We start from the raw sequence: 22,709 nt of genomic DNA on the forward strand, positions 1-22,709 counted from the left end.
CGTTACACGTGAGTAGAAATGTCTTGGAAGCTGTCACTGTAAACTTTGTTTGCATGAAATGTGCGCCGAGTCCTGGTTTATTCAGTTTGTGTCTCAGAGCGACAACGTAACTCCGTTAACAAAGAGTTACAAGCGATTAAAATAAGCAATATACTTTTTTCATCCCTTTAAAATGAAACACATTGCCCGGCCCAAGATTACCGTTTTTGATAATCTACTTTCACTTTAGACTAAACACCAGACAACACAAAACTGGTCTAGAGTCAAACCAGCGGTCTAAATAATGTTAATTTCTGCTAAATGTTATCATATGCTAACAGCTTCAGCATCTTAGCCTTTATTTAACATGCTAATAACCATGATAACTAACAATTATTGTAGCTGCTGGAAATATTTCTGACTTTGTCAATCAACCCAGGTGCAATCACTATTTTCTTTTTCCTAAATTAATTCAGTATTTATTAAATACCCCAACAAAACCAAAAACCAAAAAAAGGTCATCTGGACCCAACGCAAAAGTATGAAAATCACCATGAGGATTCATCCATATTAATGGAGGTAACGAATATCTTTAGAAATATCTTGTGAGATGTAGCATGGACTGACCAATAGTTGGTAGTATATAAGCTGTTTGATAGCATTACTACAACATATACAGTAATAATATGTTCCTGATTCAAGACCGGAAGGAGCCACATAGCCAGGATATGGGGAGTGTCACAAGCTAGTCTACTCGTAGTGCTGGTCCCAAAGCCCAGATAAATGGGAGGATTGCATCAGGAAGGGCATCCGGTGTAAAATCTGTGGTAAATGAAACAGGGAGAGCCATCCACTGTGGCGACCCCATGGGTAAATAACCTAAAACGTGCCATTAAAACATATAATGTGAAACTGCTCTGTTGGGTCTATTAAAAGTGGATGTGGTGAGGTTGAGCTAACAGTAGGATTCTGTCCCTCTGTCTTCTGACAGCTAACACGGCTATGTTCTGTTTCTAAAATCTTTCATAGTGAAATTTTGGTTAAACAGTCATTGTTCTATTGTGCTCAACAGCATTCAAGACCTTCCTGTGTTAATGACACATGAAGAGTCTTGTGATGGTAAAAATAGGCTGTTTAATCTGCTTTGAATGTGTTTCAGGTTTTCGGTGATCCTCAACTCCTACAACAGTGCCCCACTTCTGACCCCCAGCCCTCTACAACTTAAATTTATGCAACTGGTGTTTGGAAAAAAAGGAAAGAAGTAGACGATGTCATAGAGGGAAAAAACTGGGGAAAAAAAGCCTGTCACTGTGGCCAGTGAGAGAGTGGCTTAATTGAATAGAATGACCTCTGAAGGTCAAGTTATTTAACCTCTGAACACTCCAGTGCAGATTCAAAGCTTCGCTGTCTTGTCTTATAGGACAAAAGGCTTTCTGTATTACACACCCCTGGAAATGTACAGTAATACAGAAAGCAGTCACATACCATGAACACCTTTAGCTAACGGTTTAGCAGTAAAAGATCCACACATTCATTGATAGCTGTTTCCTTAGGTCACTTTGAGAGCTTTTGTCTTTAGCTGCTTAATGAGAAAGTAAGTCCCACATTCCCCGTCCCCCCTTTCTTCTTTTCTGAAAGGAGCTGGCAGTAAAGGGGCACTACTTTGCCAGGAAGACATTGTTGTAAATCCATGACACCTGATCCCTGCTTTCACCATCCTCCAGTCCCCTCAGTACTAATTAAATACTTTGCCAAAATCTCCCCTCTCCATTTCACAGTAGGTGCACATAGAGCTTCAAATAGTTCTCAAAAAGAAGGCTGGTGTGGTTAAAGAGCAGCTGGCACTTTGAGCTATGCAATGATGCAATAAGCTGGTGAAACTGTAGTGAAATCATCTCATTTTTCCTTCTGCCGAATCCAGATTCCCAAAATGCATGTGATAATGGAGTGGACACAGGTTTGAAAATTGATTAAAGCCCAAATTAATGTGATATCAAATTAGTGTCCAGTGGAAGCCTAAATTTGATCACAGATCCCGTGTGCCAAAGGACCTGAGAGAAAAGATTAATTTTACAGGCTTGTTTTCCCCCCTCCTCCCCTATCTCATCCTCTCTGCTGCCTTCAAATTAAATAAGACCTCAATAGCTCTTCTACAGAACATGGTAATTAGCCCTCTTCACAAGAAATGAAAAAAAGAGAAGGTCCCTTTTGAGGGTCAAACCAGAAGCACTATTCAGCACACACACACTGTCATTTATCACCAAAGAGGTCCTTTCCAAGAAAAGTGGATGAAAAGCTGATGGGTTTTCCTGCTGGGTTGCTTGGGCCCTACTGGGCTGCCTGGATACTGGAAATCACACCCGTGGGTGAGAGAAGGATTCAGCCACTCGAGGATAGAGGAGTTCAGCCACATCATCAAGTATGCATTTGATTCAATCGCTGCCAGGAGGAGAAAATTTAAAGCCATAAGTCTGCATTTTATACTGAGAACAGGAAAGCATGGGCAGTAAAAGAAGAGACCCCATACTGCTGTGGACAAAAAGTCTGTAATGGACGAGATTACCCAAAGTGCATTAAGATGAAAATGAATTAGATGCGCTACGAGAACAAAAAGAACATCAAATTGTTTTCAAAATAAGATTCAAGTTAAAATAAACAAATTTACTTCACGGCCATCTGAGCCTAATGGATTATCCGTTTGCCTTTTCGGCAACAAGCCTCGTCTTTCCTAAAGGTTATGACAGCGTCAGAGGAGGGTTACTGTTTGCAAGCTGTCAGGGACAGAGAGGCGCGGATAATAGGTTCTGATCTTTCACTGCCTTTCCTGAGTTTGTTTTGTTGTTTTGAAGTCGTCCTCACGGGGTTTAGTTGGGATGCAGAATCTGCCAAAGTCTGAGCTAAACCAGAGACCTTTAAAACACAAAGTGTCTTTATCTCATCAGCATGGACTGGGGGCGGGGGGAGGGGGGGGTGATGGAGAGAAGAACTTTTGACCTTAACCTTTATTGACAAAGCGTTGTCACTTTGACGTGTCAGTCACATTTTGTTCTGCCACCGTACAAAAGGAAAGTTGAAATTACCATCGCTGCAACTGCGGTTTTCAGCCTCTCTGATGCGTTTTCATTTTTAAAGTGCCAGTGTAGTGGGTAAAATTATTTCTACGGTGATATATGTAAAGAGAAATGTAGAAAGTGCAGCGATTGTGCTAATAATTTCATTAACACGTTAATCAACTTGCTCTTAAAGTGGCATTATAGGTTCAGAAGAGAGATGAGAAAAAGTGCAGGTAAGGCAAAGTGGACGGAGAAGTGTATGAAATTACATTCAGTTTCTGTCTTGTTAAACAGATTGGAAATTTTGCCACTTAATTAGTTCTATAACTTACAAGTTCAGATAAGCATGCAGTTCAGATTAACCATCCTGTGAGTCGGACAGAGTAAAAAGAGGTAGAGAATGATCTGCTGTGGTGTTCCCAAAGAAGTATTAATCCATTTAAAAAAACAATTTTTTACACTTGCATATCTCTGGTTGTGCTCAGTTGTCATGGTCCTGGGCCATGTTGGCCCAGTATTCTTAGTTTTTGTGTGTTTTGTATTTTGTTCTCTATTTATGCCTTGGTTCCTAGGTTGTTTAGTTAAGATGTTCCTTATTTGGTTACCTCCTGTGTGCCCCTTTATGTATCTGTGAACCCTTGTTTCCCCTCCTTGTGTTTATTCCATGTTTTCAGTTATGTCTGTGCTCTCTCCTCCTGTCTGAACCTCTGTGTACTTCCTGTTTTACTTTGACAGTCTCTCGTCAGTATGCGTCATGTTGTGTTCACCCCTGCCCTGTCTCGTTACGATTATCTGTGTCAGCTGTGTTTCCCATGTGCTCTCACTTCCCTCGTTTACCCTCTGTGCATTTATGTCCACATCTCCCTCAGTTCAGTGTTGTGTTCTCCCTCATGACTGTGTGCCCCTCCGTGTGTTTCCTTGTAAGTCAGTTCCTTAGTACTTCCCAGTTCAGTTTCATATTATTTTGTATCGCCGTTATCTTTTGTCAGAAATAAAGCTGTATTTTGAGTTCAGTCCTGTTTTTTTTCTGTGAGTTTGCGTTTGGGTCCTCATCCTGCCTGCACAAAGCCTGATCATGGCATCAATGTTAGCAAATAACTTGTTACGACTGCCAAAATACTACTACCAACTATGTTCAGGTTTCTCTGGACTGTAAGAAACAGATGCACAAATTCCATTTAGATTTTTATCACATTCATAATTTACAGTGTCCAATTTAAAGCTTAAGGCGTAATTGAGAGTTCATGGGAAAACAGAGTAAGATGCTTCATTGCTTGTTTTGTGTTAAGGAGCAGGTGTGTAACTCTCTCCTCTGCTTTGGAGAAGGGTCTGTATTGTGGCGGAGGGGATGCCAAGGGATGTCCTTATTCATGCTGCTAACTAACAAGTCCCTCAGGCCAGACTGGAACCAGCAGTGCAGCAGACTAACAGCATTACCATGACAAAGGTCTGTGGTCGGATGCAGTATGATAAAGGAATGGTACAGATAAAAGACACTCCTTTATTTCACTCCTTTATTTATTTCTCTCGCTGGGGTTCAGACTAAAGCTTCACTATGTTTCCTTTTGAAGATTAAATAATTATTTTCCCTAGAGAAGACATGGAGACTGAGATTGTGTTGGACGGCTGCATCAGATTTTAAGTTAATATGCGGCTAATCTGAATGATGCTTCTTTCTTGTGTCTTTGAGTTTTCTAAACAACACTGAGATTGAATAAGACCCTGAAGCACCGTGAATTTATTTGCGTCATTTATTGTATGATTTGCCCCTGTTGGGCAACTCTTGTCCAGCTGAATTGTAGAAGCAACAGAGTCTTTCTTCTGGAAAAACTTGAAGTGCTTTTTCTTCTTTTTCAGGCACACTTCCTGCAGATCTTTGTTCTGTGCTGTGAGCTTTGTCATCTCTTGGAAAAGCTCTTCATGCTGCACCTCAAGGTTTTTACACTTTTTCTCCAGTTTTTCTAATTTTTATTGCTTTTCCTCATGCTTTTCTTCCAGTTCCTCATATTTTCCTTCTCAAACTTTCTTTTCCTTGTCATTTTTTGTTTGTTGTACTTTGTCATGGACGGCCAGTAACTCTTGATGTCTGCTCTGCAGATTGTGAAGCGTACACGGGATGTCTTTATATGTTTTTTCCTTTTTCTGATCTGTAATATTTCCTAAAGTAATGTTTGTGTTTTTGTATTTCAATTGCAATTGTATTTGTTTATTTTTAATCATTTTAAATCCAGATATGTATAAAATTCATGCTCTACATTAATATAAATAATGCAAGCTATGTCTCAGCCATTGGAAGTATGAAAAATAAAAAAGGCTGAAGCTCACCAAAACCTTCCAGCTATGCGATAAGATGTGGCGCCGTATCTTTAACATTGGTCCCCAAGGAAACGGTAGCTGCTTTCAGACACAAAATGTAAAATGTCTGAAGAATGAATAACTAAAAAGAGCTTCTGTTTTAAAAAACAAAAGATATACGTACAGGTTTATTCTGTTCCTTTTCAGTTAATCAATGCCTTGAAAATTCAGTCAGGACTGTGAAACCCATGCCCAGACTAAATCAATCAAATCAAACACCTCTTAATCCTTGTGTGCAACCGATTCACAGATGATTGAAAAGGTGCAGTCACCCCTCACTAGGAATAATCACATGAAATATTACCGTGCCTTCCTTGTACCCCACAGAGTCGTAATATGTTAATGTTATGAGCAGGGATAGCTTTCATTTACTGGACAATAGGGTAACCAAAATGAAAATGTTCCTTTATTCAAAGCTGAATTAATTATTTAAGTGATAATAAAGCACAAAATGCTGTGAGACAAGCAGAAATAGTAAATTAGCAAATTTAGATTCACATTTAGAGTTTAGCCATACATGGTCTCTTATAGTTGTATAAAACTGAAGTAATTTGACTAAAAAGTAACAGTTGATGGAAACATGACAAACTTCATGGGCAGCTAGACTGAAAGGAAACCCTTACATTTTAATAGCATTAACATTTATCGATAAAAGCAAGAGAGAGTCCAACATTTGAAGAGCAAAATGGCATTCCACTATGACCTGCATTTTTCTAATACTTGTTTGGTTTTTTGATTATTATCTTGCAATTTTCTCAATCACCAGTAACCCAGTTAGTAAGCCTGGTTGTAACTGGCTAACTGTAACTGGGTTCGGTTGCGACAAGTTGCATTTATAAATATTTGTAAAAAATTTGGTTGTATGACTAAATCTAATTGTGTTCAGTAAATGCCCACTTAGTTAGATCTGAATGCTTTTACCGTAAAAATCCTGCTTTCCTTTCTTTTCTTTTTTTTCCTGCCCCCTTGCCTCTTCCTCCCATCTGAGTCTGATGTCTTTTCAATGTGTTCGCTCATGTGTGCAGAGGGCCTCCAGTGCCAAGCACTTCTCTAGCCCGGTTGTCCAGGCCAGGCACAATAGGGTCTGATTCCCCAGCCCCTCTGTCCTCCTGTGGTCTAAAGAAGTCTCTCTGCAGGAGGGGACGAGGACCACCTCAGTGGCCCTCTGAGTATTTTGACAAACTTCCACACTCCTGCTCCTCTCTTTCAGTACACTCAAAGGTCTCAGTATAGTGACTTGCATGAGTCATTGGTTTAGCTTCCCTTTGATTTCTTTGCTCTCTTAGTCTCCACATCGTTTACAAGATCCAGTATACTATTGTTAAAACGGAGCCTAATCTCCATTAGGAAATTGAGCAGCTGAAGTAGAAGACATAAAGACAGAGTGACATTACATGAGAGTGATAGACAATAATGAGGGAAAAGGGCACAACATTGAGTGACAACACAATTGATAGTGATAAACAATAAAAATGATGTTCATGCATGGGAGTGTCTCTCTGACCTTGGGGGGAGTTGATTGCTTGTGTAAGTATGGACAGAACTGAATCTCTCATTTTCTGCCTACTCACGTAGTTGCCGGCCGCTACAACTTCAATTTATTAATTATTATAATTTTTTTATTATTATTTATTAATCTAATACAATTATATTTATATAGCACAAGGTGCTTTATATTGTAAAGTAAAAACCGTAGAATAAAACAGAGAAAACCCCAACAATCAAATGACCCTCTAAGAGCAAGCACTTGGCGACAGTGAGGAGGAAAAACCCCTTTTAACAGTTTTAACAGGAGGAAACCTCCTAAAAAAACCTCCTAAAAAGCCGCAACACTGCCTTCAAGTCAGGGGACAGGGCTGCGTATAGGGCGGCCAGGGCAGACCTGAGTAGAGGCATCAGGAAAGCTAAGGCTGCCTATAGGAGGAGGATTGAAGATCACTTTGCTGACAACGACCCCAGAAAAATGTGGCAGGGGATCAATCACATTACCAACTACAGAAGCAATAACCAGGCAACATCTAGGACTGATGCCTCACTGGCTGAGGATCTAAACCGTTTCTTCGCCCGCTTTGAGACGACCAAGCCCTCAGCTGCCACACCACTTCCACCCGCCCCCAGCACTGGCACACTAACACTTAGGGAGCACCAAGTGAGGTGTGTTCTAAGGTCAGTGAATCCCAGGAAGGCGGCAGGTCCTGATGGAATACATGGAAAGGTTCTCAGAGCATGTGCTGACGAACTGACCGGAGTCTTCACTAAAATCTTCAACCTTTCCTTGTCATCAAACACCGTCCCGCCCTGCCTCAAAACCTCCACCATCATCCCCATCGCCAAGAAGACAGCTGTGGCCAGCCCAAATGACTACAGGCCTGTTGCACTTACGCCTGTAGTGATGAAGTGCTTTGAGAGACTGGTCTGTCAGCACATCAGGGCCGGTCTGCCTCCCACTCTGGACCCCCACCAATTTGCCTACAGGACAAATCGTTCCACCGAGGACGCTATCACCATAGCGCTCCACACTGCGCTGAGTCACCTGGAGCACCGAGGAAGCTATGTGAGAATGCTCTTTCTGGACTTCAGCTCAGCATTCAATCATATCATCCCGGAGATCCTGGTCCAGAAACTGTCTCACCTGGGACTCTCCACCCCCATCTGCCTCTGGATCAAGGACTTCCTGACAAATAGACCACAGTCTGTCAGACTCGGCCCCCACCGGTCCAGCACCATCACACTCAGCACCGGGTCTCCACAAGGATGTGTTTTGAGTCCCCTCCTGTTTACGCTCTACACATCCGACTGCTCCCCTACCCATCTCTCAAACACCATCATAAAGTTCGCGGATGACACCACAGTGGTTGGACTCATCTCAAGGGGGGATGAGTCGGACTACAGAGATGAGGTCAACAGACTGACTGAGTGGTGTTCAGTTAACAACCTCCAACTGAACACCACGAAAACTAAAGAACTTATCTTGGACTTCAGGAAGGGCAGAGCAGACCCGGCCCCACTTTACATTCACGGGAGCTGTGTGGAGAGGGTACACTCCATGAGGTTTCTGGGCGTGCAGATATCTGATGACCTCTCCTGGACTGCAAATACTACAGCGGTGGTTAAAAAGGCCCAGCAGCGTCTCCACTTTCTGAGAGTGCTCAGGAGGAACAACCTGGAGGAGAGGCTGCTGGTGACATTTTACAGAGCCACCATAGAGAGCATCCTAACGTACGGCATAACAACATGGTATGCAGGGTGCTCAGCTGCAGACAGGAAAGTACTGCAGAGGGTCATCAACACAGCCCAGAAGATCACTGGCTGCTCTCTGCCCAGCCTGGAGGTCACTGCAAACTCTCGGTACCTCAGCAGAGCTGGCAATATCATCAAGGACCACTCTCACCCCAGCAACCAACTGTTTGAACTATTACCATCAGGCCGACGGTACAGGTCACATAAAACCAGGACAAACAGATTCAGGGATAGCTTCTTTCCCAGAGCTATCACCGTAGTAAATAAGCACAAAAACAATTGAACCTATTCCATACCGTCACTGTCATTATATTAATGCTGCTATCCTGTATATATTGTACATACTATTGTTTGAGTACTTACGATTGTTTTTTTTGTACTTTTTATATTTTACATTTATATTTATTATTGAAACTTGCACCAAGGGAGTGGCACTCCAATTTCGTTGTACTCTGTACAATGACAATAAAGGCTATTCTATTCTATTCTATTCTGCAGAACCAGGCTCAGGGAGGGGCAGCCGTCTGCCGTGATTGGTTGGGGGTGCCGAGAGGTAGGCAGGACAAAAGATTAATTTATTTGACTTCCACGAGTGTCTCTTCTTGAGCAATGAAATAAAAGTCCTCACCTTGTATTTCTTGTTCATGTGCATGATAATATGCTAACAAAATCACAATACCCTTCGTAAGCTTGCTAAACATTAGCATTGTCATAGCAATCATTTAGCAGGGAGAGATTAGTGCAGCTCAAACTGCACTGAACTAATAAATGAAAGTAGAATGAGAGTAGATTTTTTTTTATTCTAATCTTGTGACCTGATAATAAAGTAGCATTGCTGAATTGTTTTCATGTGTGATTAAAAATGGAATCCAAAACATATTTTTGTAAAAGTACTGTAGCTGGCATAAACAGGGAGTCAGGGAGAGAGAAAAGGAAGCAGAGGCACGACAGATGGATTTTAATTATGTAGACTTGCTTGGCAGGAAGCTCAAAGATGCTACAGATTTTAATAACAACATCAATTAATTAAATATACTATTTTTTCCCCTTTATAAAAGTGCCAAACACCTCTTTTTTTCTTCTTCCCTGGAAATCAAATACTGCTCTTTTGTCACTGATGTCTCAAAGTTACATACAAGGTGTCCTTCAGACCTGCAAATAGTCACTATACATTACATTTAACTGCTATTGTGCAATTACACACTTTTGGTGCTCAGCACAGAGCTCCCAGAAGTGAACCTACTTGCTTCACTATCTGTGAGATACCAGTGGCATCTAATGAGCATCACAGTGTTCAACTCACTGGGATATTAACACAGTATAAACATACGCAGAGGTGCATTTTTTCACCAGCCCGTGTCATACGATGAACTTTAGAATGCAGGCAACAGCATGCAAGCAGACACACACACAGTAAGGCAAACTGACCCTGGGGTCCAGAGGAGGTAGCCTCATCTCCATGCTCTTGAGCCACTGTCTCAGTGCTCTGATTTGACCCCTGAATTCACACTGCCATTGGCTCATGTCCTCTATTTCCCTGCTGAATCAGAGAAGAACAGGAGAAAACGTTGCATTGATCACATTTTAGTCAAATACTATTACCACTGTAATTTAGAATCATGCACATAAGGATTGTACTAAATGAACTAATGATTGCAAACACAGCACTCAAACAGCTAACATCATTAATATTCATAAGTAAATACAGTTATTCATTGGTAATATTTAAATATTCATATACAGACCTGCCAGATCTTTTTTTTTTCTTTTTTTTGCAGTTTTATGACTACTTTTACTGGTGTGTGTGAACTGATGGCCTGTCTTGGTTGGTTATACTTTTTCATGCTAATAACAGTATTCATTTTGCTATATCCTGATAATGACACAATACACTGCTGTTTGTGGCTCATCATTTTATTGCTACTTATGTGTTACTGTTATTATAATGAAATTACAGCTACACAGATATAGTATCAGGATTTCTTGGTTTAAAAACTTTCCAAAATAGATCATTAGGAAGGCATGTGCTCTCTCTGTCTGCTGGGCTGGAACTTTGGTTTTCTTGTTTAACTATGTTCCAATCAGATGCTTTACACTTAGTGCTTACTACACAATTCAAGACCCTGTCTTTGTGTCTGTGACAAATGGAAATGCACTGGTCCACAAAGCTGCTACAAATGACCGTTGTCACAGGCTGTTGGTGGCCGCTGTCAATCTGGCAGTCATTCTTTTTTCTTTTAATGTGCCTAGATTGTTATCTGTTGTGGTCCAGAGTATTTCATTCATTCCTTTTGCTTTTAAATTCGTTTACAGTAGCATACCCATAGCTCTGATCCTGTGAAGTAGCTCCTGGTGATCCAAACAAGTAGCAGCCTTTATCCTGCAAGAAACCAGTGGGTAAAATATACAAAATGATCCCTGTTCCAGTCTCTCTGCTTTAGCTGAGACTGTTAATGGAGCAATTCATTATTTTATAGCATTCTGTATACAGTGGGTTTTATTTCTCTCTGTGTGCTTACCTCCCGCTCATCAAACGCAGGGAGAGTTGGGGTCAATTCAGAGTAGTCAAGGGAGCTAAGTGAAGAATTCAGGGTGGTGAATGCCCCGGAGCTTCTGTTGGCAGGCTCTTCCATCAAACCCACTGGCTAATGTTGGCACACAGAGCAAACATCTGTATGCATGTAGTGTGAAGGACTTTGGGTGTAAACAAACATGCATACCCTGAATTCAGAAACCCCATTCTGGGGTCTTTTCACTCTGATTTATGAAAAGCTAGAAAAATAGAAATTGTATAGAAAATTGACTGTAATTAGTCGTGAAATGCCTAATGACAGAAACTCACTTATGTGATAAACAGAATAAACAGTGGGTTTAGGGCAGAGCAGGAGTTGGACCTGTGGCGCTTTCACCTGACTGAGCTGCTTCCTTGCAGAAAGTAGGTCTGTCTAACACTGCCCTCATGTGGTTGACTGTTATTTATTTTTTCCTTCTCTTCTATCAGTGATAAGGTACTTGTTTCAGGTAATAGTATCATATCACATAGGTAATAGTATTATATCACATCTACAGGCGTATTAAAGCAATTGTTCTATATAGAATACATACTTATTTAATCAAATATTAACGTAGTATTTATATTAATGTAAACTGAGGCAGAAGCAGTGAAAAAGTACTCTTAAAAAACTGGGTACTGATATACAAATGACAAGAATGCTTCTTCAGAGCACGTTTATTTACAACATAGTGTTAAGTTCACATACAAGAGTTTTTTTTGCCATGTCGCTGAAGCAACATCTGCCCCATAACAAAATCCAACCAGTTAGTTTGTCGTTTTATATATTGCTGAAACTTAAATTGGCACACTTAACACTTACTGAAGTTGCTTTTATTTTACACCAACATTTTTCCCCCCCAATATCCTTTAAAAAGTTAGTAAAACATGCAAGACATTCATAATATCAAAACCATCATGAAAACAAAAAGATTTACAGCAGTAAAACTTTAAAGATGCATAACAGAAATAGGTCATTTGAGAAAATAACTAAGCACAATTATTCTTTGTGCTGTCTTTGAATCTGCAAAAAAGGAAATTTGCAGCAAAAAAAAAAAAAAAAGGCAAAAGAAAGGAATTAATTTGAAAAAACATAAATTCATGCAATGTGGTGCTGAATCAATATCTCAGTTCTCTAAATTACTTTCATAGGTACTTCAGTTGAACTGGATATGTAGTCAGGAATAGCAAAAAAAAAGTCTAGATGTATTGTTTCGATTGAAATGTACACATAAATGTTTTTATTCTGAGTGGCTTTTCTCTAAAAATGCCAGGATATAACATAAATATCAGTATTAGCATTCAAGTAATAAATACATGGCAAATGGTAATAAATGAAGTGTTCCTAGAAAGGCTTCCCAAGATGATGTTGACTCAGCCTCAGCTTCCTTCAACAGTGATGTACAATGGAAGAAAGGACATACTCAATGGTATCTAGAAGCAAAAGGAAAAAAACTATGTAATCAAAATAAACCAAACAATGCAGCGAGAAATTAAAAAGAAAGCAATGAAATGAATACTGCAAAACAAATCTTGATGAAACAAAGCTTAATCTTTGAAAAACAATGATGCAATTATGCTCTGTACCTGTGTTACAGCATGAGGCTGGCATGGACTCACAGATCCATCCAAGGTTAGAAGATCGTATTCTCCAGCCAGTTGAGTACATGTGACCAGATGTTGGATTCTGAGTGACTGAGGCAGCTGTGAAAAAACAAGGAAGATGGTGAAAAACAACAATAATGAGAATAAACAGAGAAAGTTGACAAGTGAAATGACACCAAAGGCAGTGTTTGGGACTGGCTATTAGTTGTGATCAAAACAAACAGAAGAAAATGGGCAACGAAAGAAAAACAAATACAAATAATAAATTCAACTTACAAGAATCAAAATAACAGGAGCAGGTCTGTGGAGGGGATCGGGATCGAGTCTGACATCATCTTGGGATTTAGTGGGAGCACTTGAGTGATGATGGTTATGAGCAGTGTGTAAAACAATGGTGCAGTTAACTCAAAAGATGAAAAGACATACTGAATATAAATGGGTGTAAAAGCAAAGTAATGACAGATCTAAAACTGATTTCAGAACAGTGTACATGGATTTAATTGTGGAACTTGTTGCATTCCTATAGTGTCTCTTTGTGTAGTGTCGCAGATGTATTCTGTGCTGCAAGTTACTGGGTGCATAATGCAGTAACCCAGACAATTTGTAACATTAAAAAATTAACACATACTCTGTGCATACTCTTTACAAACATTCAGGAATTTTAAATGCATCCAAATATTTTAGTTAAAAACATTAGAATTATGTTAACATTTGGTATCTCTTTACCAGTACTGTTGAAAAAGATAAAAAATAAACAAAATTTCTAAGGAAACATGAAATATTCAAGAAATATTTCTGTTTGATATACAGGAAGTATATATTAGTTTCAGAAAGTATAAAGTATACATCTTTTGAATTGTGTTATATAAAAACTATAAACTCAAACAGCAGAAAAGGCATGCTTTGCTTTGAAAAATATAAACTCACTTTGTCATCTGTACCAGAAGATATGAATATTTTATATATTTTGCAATGCCTGGTTATGTTTCTACATCTAGAGCGCATGTTTAGACTGATGTTATATGAAAAAGTAATAACCTAGACAATTCTTGTTTTGGCCACATGCAGGGAAGAACAAATAAATTATATTTTCTGTTACTTTAACTATTTATTTCCTGTTAGAAATGCAACTGTAAAGTGCATTAGTACTGCTGGTTTCTAGTCAATATATAAAATCTAGAATCTGCGGCTGTAGCCAGAAGAAGATGTAAAGGAGGAAGATGAGAAGTTCATGCTAAAGCCAGAGCCAGCATCAATACTGCCTCTCCTGGAGCCTGATCGTGATCCGGTTCTTGAGCCACTCCGGGAGCCATAAGCCGATCCAGAGCCACTAGCATTGTAGGGACTGTAAAGGCCTTTGCTAGACTGGGAAGAGGCTTCCAGAAGCCTTAAGCCGGAGCCTTCCTCAACCATACTTTTGTCCATGGCATCTTTGAAGGAGATTTTCAGTTTGGTTTTTGGGCAGGTCAGATATTTAGAATAGGCACCGACATCCCTCAGTTTCTGGGCAGTGCGAGCATCGATCGTACCCTTCCTAATGGATTCATCTATTGACACCCTGCCCTCAACATCAGGCTCAATGAGTCCACCAGTTAGATATTGGACCTCAAGGAAACGCTGACCAGCCTCATAATACAGCCAGCCCTTTTTCAACGCCTGGGAGGCAGACATCTTCACTTTAGTTCTGGGGTCTTCAAATCCATTGAATGCTTTTTGAGCCAGGTTCAGACGATCAACCATGATTTTGTCCACAAGACCTTTTTCTGTGGCCTCTGCAATTGAGTATCTCTCTCCACTTGTGGGGTCAATTATTCCACCTGTACATGCCTGGGCCTCCAACAGTCTTTGACCAGTGATGTTATCTACCAGATTTCTGTGGATTGCCTCAGTGACAGACACTTTTTCCAATGTGTCTATGTCTAATATTCCTGCTACAGGGCCAGTCTCCTCTGTTGGGTCATTCCATATGACTGCAGGTGGTTTAATTGATGGTAGGGGGCTCATTGAAGAGGAGTAAGTGGAACCAGTGGTAGAACCAAATGAGGATGATCGTGAACGGAAGCCTCCCATGTTTCCAGAAAGCAAGTCAGCAAACTCTGTGATGGACAGGTTTCCAGCTCGGTATGTTTCAAGAGCCTTCTGGTCAATAAAGCCACGTGCAATAGCGTCATCAACATCATACTGTCTTCCTGACTTCCTGTCAATAATGACGGATTTTACAGTGCCATCAGAAGAAGTCATTGTGATTTCTTCCCATTCACACTCCTGCTCAGCAAGCTCCAGGTAGGTTTGGTGGTCAATGAGCCCCTTGCGGTAGGCCTCATACACAGTCATTTCTTTGCCAGTCTCTGGATCTACAATGACAACTCTGCGTTTACGTACTGAGGATTTGGAAGAGGTCTTTCTTTCCCGCTTCTTCTCTTTGAGTAGCAGAAGCACCAGGCCGGTGTCAGGATCAGTGATACACCTCTCCATCAGCTGGAGGTAGGTTAGGTTTTCCTCAGTGTTGGGATCAAAAAAGCCTTTGGTATCATCAGATGGATCTGTCAGTATCTCATTCATTTCCTCATCGAAGAAGCCACGATTGTAAGCCACCTCAACTGGCAGACGGTGACTTTCCTCCGGGTCAATTATTCCGCCAGTGGCAATCTGAGCTTCGAGTAGACGGATACCATGATCTTTTAGGATAAGCCCTTTCTTCATGGCCTGGAACAAAGAGATTGTCTTGCCTGTATAAGGATCTCTATATCCTGTTACTGCACGCTCAGCAGAGAGAAGCTTGTCTTTGAATTCTGGGCCTACTATTCCCATCTTTACTGCTTCATTGACAGTCAGTTTGAGGTTTTTGATTGGATCGATAACATATCCTGTGGCTGCCTGGGACTCAAGGAGTTCAAATGCAGTGCCTGGCCTAATCATGTTCTTCTTCATAGCCTGGTAAATTGACAGCCGTTCCTTTGTGGACTCCAAAAATACACCAGCAATACAGCCTGTGCCCTGCAGGTACCTTGATAGCCTATTACTAATCTCCTCTACTGAAACAAGACCTTCATTCAGGTCAGTGACGGTCTGCTGATCAATGATTTGTGAGCGAATCAACTCCTCAATTGTGATTTGTTTTCTCAGACCCTTGAATGTCAGCCGCTGGTCTCCCAATGAAAGCAGGCGCAATCCACCATCCAACTTGCATCGTTTGAGTAGCTGTGCATAAGACAGTTTCTCATCAGTGACAGGATCAATGAATCCTTTCACATCATCATTCAGTTTCTCATTGGTTTCCTTGTTGATATAGCCTCTTTGCATAGCGACATCTGTTGGCAGGTGGAACTGGAATTCAGGATCAATAATACCACCAGTGGCAGTTTGTGCCTCCAACATTTTGAGAGCATAATCCTCTGGAACGAGATCCTTTTTCATGGCCTGGAAAAGTGCTATGATTTTTCCACTGTAGGGATCTTTGTATCCTGTGACAGCTCTTTCAGCTGAAAGAAGTTTATCATGGATCTCAGGGCCAACAACACCCTTACGGACAGCTTCATCAACAGTGAGCGTTTCGTTCTTCAGTGGATCAACAATGAATCCTGTAGCAGCTTGGGCTTCTAGGAGGGTGAGGCCTATTTCTGGTTTAATAAAACCTCTCTTCATTGCTTGGTATATGCTTAGCTTGGAGGTCGAGTCTGTTGTGACGCCTGCGACACAGCCTGTCCCATAAAGATACTGCTTTACACTTGTCAACTCCATTATGTTACGGATGTCTCTCTTGCCCTGTTTAAGAAGGTTGTATGTTTCCAAATCAATGATGCGAGCATTGTAGAGCTCCTCAATAGTTATCCTTCTCCTTATAGTCATATATGACAGTGGACTATCATTTCTGATGATCTCTCTTTGCTCCATGATCTCAATAATGATGATGATCATCCGCTCTTTAGTGATTTTACCAGAGCGATATTCATCTAGGAGCTTCTGCCTCTCTTGCTCTGGAAGCAAATTTGAGTTCATGATATCCCAGAGATTCATGGGTTTATCAGCAAGCCCCTCAATAGGAATGTCAAGCTGGGTACTGGACAGCTCACTCTGTGTTTGCTCCTCTGTGTAGAGGTATGTCTTCTCTACAACAGTTGGAGACTGCGGCTTGGAGAGTGAGAGCATGTACAGGCCGGTGTCTTTATCTTTTTGGCATTTGTCTTTAAGTTGTCTGTAGGTTATAGTGTCATCAGTTTCTGGGTCAGAGAAAACTTTGTTTTCATCACATGGTTCAGAGAGGGTCTTGGCAATATCTCTGCTCAAAATGTTCTTCTGATATGCAACATCAGTGGGGACACGATGGCTTTTTACAGGGTCAATAATTCCTCCACTCACAATCTGGGCCTCCAATAGGGGCATCGCATGTTCCTTTAAGATTAGATCTTTCTGCATTGCTTCAAAGAGGGAGATTTTGTGGCCTGTGAATGGATCTTTGTAACCAGTGACAGCTTTTTCTGCAGAGAGGAGTTTTTCATGTAACTCTGGACCAACAACTCCTGACTTTACTGCTTCATCTACTGACAGGCATTGGTTTCTTACAGGATCTACAATGAACCCACTTGCAGCCTGAGCCTCGAGAAGTGAAAGGCCAGTGTTATGGCGGAGAAGCTTTTTCTTCATAGCTTGATAAATGCTGAGTTTCTCTTTTGTTGGTTCCAGGTAGAGTCCAGCAATGCTACTAGAGCCCTGGAGGTATTTACTGACATTGGGATTTTCACTGACTTTCTTGGGTGTAGTTTTGCCTTGTTGAAGCAGGTCAAAGGTTGGTTTGTCAATGATTTTAGACTCATACAGGGAGTCTGCTGGAACAGGAGCTCTGAGTCCCTTGAAGCTGGACTGTTCTTGTTTCTTGGCTTCTTTCTCATCTACAATTGTGATGATAATCTTAATTATCTTTTCAATTGTAATTTTTCCTGACCTAAACTGTCTGAGCAGGTCAAGTCTCTCTTCCTCAGTGAGGTATTCAGAGTAGATAATTTCCCACAGGGTCATTTTCCTGCCCTTAAATGGTCCAGAGTTAACTTCTACAGTAGCCTGAGTCATAGCCTCTTTGGTCTGGGCTTCGGTGTATGCTGGTTGTTCCTTAGCATTGATTGCTTCATCAGAGAGAGGGAGGACCCGCAGACCAGTTTTCTTGTCAGTGACACATCTGTCAAAGAGCTGAGAGTATGTGAGATTTTCTTTTGTGTTGGGGTCAAAGAAGCATTTAGTTTCATCATTTGGATTACTCAGAGCCTGCTTCATTTCATCATCAAAGTAGTTTCTCTTGCAAGCCACATCATGAGGAATGCGATGGCTCTTTACTGGATCTATGATGCCACCAGTTGTCATTTGGGCATCGAGTAAGCGGAGTCCTTGTTCTTTAGGTATGAGATCTTTTTTCATTGCTTGGAATAGAGATACAGCTTTTCCAGTGTATGGATCTCTGTAGCCTGTAACAGCTCTTTCTGCAGACAGAAGCTTTTCATGCAGCTCAGGACCAACAACACCTGCTTTGACAGCTTCATCAACAGTATACTTCTGATTGTGAACTGGGTCGACCAAGTAGCCTGTACCTGCTTGGGCTTCAAGCAAGTTCAAGGCAGGCCCGGGCCTCATCATGTCCTTCTTCATGGCTTGATAGAAGGACATTGTCTCCTTAGAGGAGTCAATGACTACACCCGCAATACAGTTCGTGCCCTTCAATGCTTTGTGGACAGGCTCCATTTGAGACACCTCACTGACAGTCATGTTGCCATTATGCAATTTGTTGTACAGATCTTTATCAATGATTTTGGATTCCAGAAGGTCAGTAGCAGGCACGGGTGCTCTCAGACCATCAAAGGTAATTTCATTTTTCTTCTCTTTTTCCTCAGCAACAGTGATAACAATCTTAATGATCTTTTCAATTGTGATTTTGCCTGTCTTGTACTGACGGAGGAGGTCCTTCTTCTGGTCTTCTGTAAAGTATTCTGAGTTGATTATCTCCCAGATCGTGACAGTCTTTCCCTTGAATCTACCAAATGGTACAGACACAGTTGTTTTGCCGAATACATCTTTGGTCTCTTCCTCTGTATATATACTAGAGCACTGCGCAGCTTTGTCTGTGATTGGCAGGAGTAACAGACTGGTCTCAGGGTCAGTAGTGCATCTTGCCATTAACTCAGAATATGTCAAAGGTTCCTGAGTGCTGGGGTCAAAATATCCCTTTGTGTCATCTGATGGGTTCTCCATGATCTTATTCATTTCTGCATCATAGTGTCCTTGTTTATAGGCTGTTTCAGTGGGCACACGGTGACTGTTGATTGGATCAATGATGCCACCAGTAGCAAGCTGAGCCTCAAGGACTCTGATTGCATGATCGTGTTCTATTAGCCCCTTTTTCATGGCTTCAAAGACTGAGATCTTTCCACCAGTGTATGGATCCTTGTAGCCAACAACAGCCCTCTCAGCTAAAAGCATTTTGTTGTGCAGTTCTGGGCCAATCAGTCCTTCCTTGACAGCTGCATTAACAGAAAGTTTCTGGTTCTTAATTGGTTCTAACATGTAACCTGTGGCTGCTTGTGCTTCAAGAAGGATCATGGCTGTGCCGGGAGTAATTTTCTTCTCTTTTGATGCTTGATAGATTGACATTTTTTGATTGGAGGGTGTCAAAACACCACCAATGGCATTCTTTCCTTTGAGAATGTTTCTTAGACTGTCAGTCTTGCCTAACTCTTCAACAGTGGTTTCACCATTTTTCAGTTTATCAAACTCCTTCTTTGGTAAGACACCAAGCTCATGAAGTCTGCTTGCAGGTACTTTGTCACGGATGCCATCAAAAGCCAACAGATCTGGCTTTTTGTCTATACCATCTACCACATCACCAACATTCTGACCATTGTAAACTGTCTTTGTTGTCTCAATCGTTGTTAGATGGATAACATCTTTGTGACGGACAGTTTCTCTAGTGTGCTGATCTTTTTGAGCATCCTCAAGCTGCTGTAGCTTCTCACGCAGTTTCTGGTTCTCTTCTGCCAGAATCCTTTCCTGCTCTAGTCTCTGCCTCTCGAGTTCTTGCATTTCTTTTTGCTTTCTAAGCATTTCTTCCTCAGCCTCTTTCTGTTTACTAAGGGCTGCATCCATGGTAGCCTGGAGTGTCTTTTTCTCCTGCTCCATCTGCTGTTTCTGGCGTTCCTGTTCATCTTTGAGAGCCTTGGCCTTTTTCACTTCCTCTTCAAACTGGCTCTCAAGCCTCTTTTTCTCATCTTCAATGAGTTTCTCTTTCTTTAATAGCATCTCCTTTTCTGTCATGAATGTCTGCTGGAGGACTGTCTTCTCATGCTCAATTTTTTTCTGCTGTGCATCAGCCATCTGATGGAAAAAAAAAAACATAAAAAGATAAGTTACAATATGTTCACAGCTGTGGCACCGAACTACGTTTTTTATTTTTATTTTGTTCTGTTTAATAATTGCAACAAATTTATACAATGCACTCTGCTTATGCTAATGGCGCAAAATACTAAATGAAATTATAATGTGAACATGTGTGCGTTCCTGTTTTTTCATGATTATGTTATCATTTTTTAGCCAGTCGTCTTCTTCTATCTATTTTTAGTTACCATTTTAATAAGATTATGTAAAAACTGTTGTCACTTCATATTAGCATAGCTAAACCTGAATCTAATGTCTGATACACATTTTGTTGTAACCTGTTACCCCTGGTCATGTGTATCCACTAGAACTCCCACTGTTGTTCAAAAGTTTGGGGTCCCTAAGAGATGCTTTTGTTTTTACAGAAACGATGTGTTAGCTCTGATCTAATTTTTTTTTTTATCTCATTCATCTCATTTAAAGAACACTAAAACTGAACTGAAAAATGTTAATCATATTTAATTATTATTGATATCATACCAATTGTTTTAATGGAAAGATTTTTAATAGAAAATCTGCATGGGTGTCTAGGGGGCCATAGAGGCTGAACCTGTTGGGGGGAATTAAAAAGTAATACATTGACCTGAGCAACAGCCTTTGAGAGTTTGATTCAAGTTTCAAAAAAGAACTTGGTGGCCTCGGGATTTCATATCTGCTTTTTGTAAATGATGTGGTTTTGTTGGCTGTATTGACCTTGCCCTAAGGTACTTTGCAGCCAAGTGTGAAGCAGCTGGGAAGACAATTAGCACCCCAAAGTTCGAAACTATAGCTTTTGGCTATAGCCGCATATACTGCTACTGTACTAATATGTGCAGGTTTACACTTTTTTCCCCTTGGAAACAGCATGCCATTTCAGAGCAAAGAGAGGTAGCTACAGGAGATTCAACATGTTTTTGAAAAAATGTTGAATTCGTCTGTTAGAATTTGTTTTTGACATTTTGGAGGTTGAGAGAGCCATTCTAAGGATTAATCTGACATATTTATGTCATAACAAATGCGCGAGCATAAAAATGATCCGAGCAAATAATTTCATTGCAGGTAAATTCCTCGCATTTAAATTCAGCAACCCACAGACGTAGAACTTAGTAGCTGCACCCACAAAAGGTACCATCGTGCGTGTAAGAGTGTCTGCTTTGCACATGCTTCTACAGTTTTACAGACAACAGTGCAGAGGCTTCAGAACCTTCCTTAGAACCCTCTGGTTTAAAATATTTCTTCAACATTAAAGTAATACAGTGACAGTTGTCGGTGTTTCCACTACTGCATTGCAAACAGTAACTGTTGATAATTAACCCTCTGTGGTCGACGGATGTGCCGACATGTCCAAAACACATGACCAATTTAAGCAACTAATAGCAACAAGATACAGCCACACTGTGTCTCCATTTCAACTTGTGTTGAAAGTGTGGACTTCAACTTATATACCAGTTTTTAAATTGTGTTGATAGGGTTAGGGTTGTTGAATCTCCTGTAGCTGCCCCTCTTTGAATTGGCATGCTGTTTCCAGGGAGAAAAATAAGTGTAAACCTGGACTCACACAGCATTATTTTTGTTACATTACTTGACTTGTTGTACAATGTGACTTTCTGATTTGTGCAAAGCTCTCGCATGCAAGACGGCTTCTTTATGCACGCGACTGAGTTCTACTTGACAGGTTGTTGAATTTAAACGTGAGGAATTTAATTGCGCTTGTGAAATAAAATTATTTGGTCTGATTATTTTTTTTGCTCGCGCTTTTGTTATAATATAAATATAATTTCACACAAGTGAAGCACAGAATTGCATTAGTACATATAACATTGAAATCTGTGTATAACAACTGACCTCTAGAATCTATCCAAATGCTGGCAATGCTCTTTTATTTTTCTCAAAGCTTTGTGATGCTACTTGTACTTATCAAAGTCAGTATTAGATATTCCACTGCCAGTCATGAAACTGACACAGTGCTTCTAAGTTGGGTCACAGTGGCAGCAGGCTAAGCAGAGTATTCCAGAGATCCTCGTCAGCGCAGTCGCCCTATGAAGAAAACTCATTTCGCCCCCTTGTATTCGCAACCTTACTCCCTTGGTGATTACCCAGATTTCATGACCATAGGTGAGGGGGCTTTAAAAATATTACAAAAAATACTCCTACTAATTGGAGTAAACAATGTAAACTCATAAAATATACCTGACAAAACTATAATTCCAAAACAACAGATCGGTTTGTTCTTGGTGACTGCTGTTAAAAAAGTAACACGGTATATGGGAAATATGTTTAACAAACTTAATGTGGATTATTAAGCAATCAGTTAGTTTGTTATCAAGTTATTATGGTAGCTTTTTAAATAGATAATACAATTATTAGGATACTGGGCTTTTGGTGGTAATAATGACAAAGCGACCAATCTTGCTAACTATAGGGAATTTCTATAGATATTGCAATATCATTATTATTGTGAGGTTTTCTTTTGGGAGGGGGGCTTGAAAAACAATTATTATGACTGGACATACAGGGCTCCATATATTAAG

The 22,709-nt window shown here is 40.6% G+C and overlaps 1 protein-coding gene across 1 annotated transcript in view; it reads right to left on the minus strand.

Moving 5' to 3' along the window:
- Positions 1-11,841: 11,841 nt before the first annotated feature.
- LOC308406510 (plectin-like) overlaps positions 11,842-22,709 on the minus strand; it is a 60,018-nt gene continuing 49,150 nt past the window's right edge. Inside the window, exons 32-34 of the mRNA XM_080897558.1 lie at positions 13,060-20,139; positions 12,766-12,882; positions 11,842-12,612 (exon numbers count right to left, since the gene is read on the minus strand). Of these exons, the coding sequence (XP_080753684.1) occupies positions 13,960-20,139 (6,180 nt within the window). The 3' untranslated portion in view covers positions 11,842-12,612; positions 12,766-12,882; positions 13,060-13,959. The remainder of the gene's footprint in view (positions 12,613-12,765; positions 12,883-13,059; positions 20,140-22,709) is intronic.

This window comes from Rhamphochromis sp. 'chilingali' (assembly GCF_963969265.1).
Source record: "Rhamphochromis sp. 'chilingali' genome assembly, chromosome: 11".
In the NCBI taxonomy this organism is placed as follows: Eukaryota; Metazoa; Chordata; class Actinopteri; order Cichliformes; family Cichlidae; genus Rhamphochromis; species Rhamphochromis sp. 'chilingali'.